This window comes from Amphibalanus amphitrite, unplaced genomic scaffold, assembly GCF_019059575.1.
Source record: "Amphibalanus amphitrite isolate SeventyFive unplaced genomic scaffold, NRLGWU_Aamphi_draft 000269F_arrow, whole genome shotgun sequence".
Classification (NCBI taxonomy): Eukaryota; Metazoa; Arthropoda; class Thecostraca; order Balanomorpha; family Balanidae; genus Amphibalanus; species Amphibalanus amphitrite.
Genome location: NW_024881764.1, coordinates 667,198 through 669,773, shown reverse-complemented (window position 1 = coordinate 669,773; position 2,576 = coordinate 667,198). Strand labels below are relative to the sequence as shown.

Sequence of the window (2,576 nt, the reverse complement as noted above, 5' to 3'; positions counted from 1 at the left end):
AGGGGCGCGGGAACTACTTTGCGACTGGGGGGGCACACCATAATAGAGATCAACCTAGGGTACCCCCAAATCTAGTTTTCTCACCGATTTTAGGCCACTTATTTTTCACCTCTCGGCTTTTTCAACAAAAAAAGAAAACATTTGCAAAAAAAAGTGTGGTATTCCGTCTCAAAGCTGTGGGGGCACCGCCCCCACGGCCCCAGAGTTGGGGGGGCAAGCTGCCCCCACTGCCCCCCCGGCTCCCGCGCCTATGTATCTCGCCGACTTTGGAAAGATGCTCGAAGCCTGGCAAAACAGGACCGGAGCGGGCAAGATGTCAGCTGACACGACACAGGCCGCCATCTACACGTGCAGAGGCTTGATCGGCGTGACCGAATACCTGCTGGAAAAGCACGGCGACCTAGTGCATTATGTTCTGCTGGGCAAAATCCAGTCTGACCGAATCGAGAGCCGGTTCGGTTACCTGAGGAAGCTGGCCGGAGGAAATTTCTGGGCGAGCGTGAGGCAGTTTCTCGAAGGTGAGGCGGTAATTCGTGTGAAGAGTCTCGTCTGGCTCTCTGGCTACAGCCTGGGCACAGTATCTGCCCAGATGGAGGAGGCCCGCAAACAACGGCAACGAGATGACTCCGAGGTGGTTAAGACGCTCGTAGACATCACCTCCTCTGCAGAACATGAGGCTTTATCAGAAGGAGCAGAACAAGCGCTCATGCATGTGGCTGGCTACCTCGCTCGTTCTGCCCTGAAAAGGAGGCCGTGTCACGCCTGTCACGCGCTTCTGGTGAACGAGAGCCCTCGCCAGCTGCAAGAAGTGCGTCTGGACGCTGACCTCGAGCATCACGGGGACGGTGCGGCTGGCCTGGCTGAAGCCATCAAAACATTTACCGACCTCCTGAATCGGGGCAAGCTTCTCTATCCCTCGGAGCTGGCTGTTGAGCTGTCTATGAACATCTGCCATGTGTACAGGTATGATGAATTATTACCTATTAAAACTTAGATGTGGTGCATGTGTAGTTATACTGTTAAAGTGGCTGTCCCATCTCGAAAAAAGTTTCCAATGCGAAAATGTTCGATGACAGTCCAAGACCACGTTGACCATTTTTCAACGCTCAGCACAGCTAATTGCTCAGAAAATTAGAGTTAAATCCCCTTGATTAAGTCGGGTCTTTGACGTAATAAAGACTCATTCAAATAAAGCAGAAATTGCGCGGCATTTGCGGCATTTTCAGCGCAGTCGCTTGAACAGAAAACGACTGTTTGTCTAATTCACAGGTGGCTCATGCAGGACGACGCTTCGCGGTCTGCTCTGCTCGGTTGCTCCGAGCCACGCTCCTGCTTCGAGAAAGTGATGACCACTATCGGCGAGCAAGACAGTAGCCTTGCAGGCCTTAAGTGCGAGAGCGGCCATGACTTCCTGTTAGTCTACGGAAGGATGGCCAGCGCTCTATTCAACGTCTTTACGTCAAACTATGCTACGGAAATGAATAGTGCTATTCATTCAAGCAAGGGCAGAATGACGTCTCAGATGACGACACGTGAACAAAGTCGAGACAAGATCAGAAAGCTGAACAGCGGAAAGAAATAAGGGAGACGCTAGGGTGCACGCGGCATCGGATCTGATCTGCAGTGACTTACCGTCCCAAGTAACGTCCCAACATAGTAAGATTTATACAGATGTATCTATTGTACATTCGCTTGTATCCTTGAATATTCGCGTGGCGGCTTAATAATGGTGCAGATTATACGTAATGTGTTTCGATATGTCAATAGTCTCATTGTACTATGCCACCATGTTTTGTGGAGTGGTGCACCATTATGCGTTGTTGTCTATTTTATGTCTTGAGATCGTGGACGCTCAGCTGTCTCGTTGATTTTCAGCTGATGTATCGCCGCGTGTTCGTCTCGCTGACGTTCAGCTGCCTTGGCGGCGCTCGTTTGCCTTGTTCGTGCCAGATGTTTTGTTCTAAATGCCTAATTTTGAGTTCGGAGTGTAAAGTCACTGTCTCGGTCATAAGGATGAAACACTTGTTATTGTGTATGTCCGTGTTTGCACCAGCTCTAGAAATTAATGCAAACATTGCTCAATTTCTTTGTTTCTTTGTGTGCTGCTGAAGGCTTCAAATGTATAAACCTTAAAAGCTACGCCTTGATTTCCTATTCTTAGCAATCAAGTAGGTACTCAGCCTGCACAACACTATTGTGAAAGAAGAAAACGAAGATATTACAAAATCTGAAAAGCACACACAAAAAAAGTACTATTTACAGCTTAGGGCTAGCTACATCATCTACATGTGCGGTTTTGACAGCGGCACAAACGTGGTTTCTTCGACTCATGGGTATCTAAATTTGAATCAATAAACATTGTGCATGCCTTTTGTCGATCGATCGATACAGCTACATGTGCGGTAGGTACCTGGCTACACACCAAATTTCATCCCAGTCGATCCAATGGTTCCTGAGATACAAAAGGGTGCGATAAAAAACGTGCGCACGTGCACAAATATGCCAAGTTTTAAGTTTTTGCCGAAATTTACTGTGTGGTGTACCGTGGTGTATACTACATGCTCAATTTCATCCCA

The 2,576-nt window shown here is 48.3% G+C and overlaps 1 protein-coding gene across 1 annotated transcript; it reads left to right on the top strand.

Moving 5' to 3' along the window:
• Positions 1 to 268: 268 nt before the first annotated feature.
• LOC122386986 lies at positions 269 to 2,133 on the top strand. The gene is made up of 2 exons (XM_043376764.1): positions 269 to 963; positions 1,270 to 2,133. The coding sequence occupies exons 1-2, from the start codon at positions 275 to 277 to the stop codon at positions 1,580 to 1,582; spliced, it is 1,002 nt and encodes a 333-aa protein (XP_043232699.1). The 5' UTR covers positions 269 to 274; the 3' UTR covers positions 1,583 to 2,133.
• Positions 2,134 to 2,576: the final 443 nt, after the last annotated feature.

Coding starts and splice junctions, on each gene's coding strand:
- LOC122386986 (XM_043376764.1), top strand. CDS start 275: ATGCTCGAAGCCTGGCAAAACAGGACCGGAGCGGGCAAGATGTCAGCT. Junction 964..1,269: donor AACATCTGCCATGTGTACAG/GTATGATGAATT, acceptor TCTAATTCACAG/GTGGCTCATGCAGGACGACG.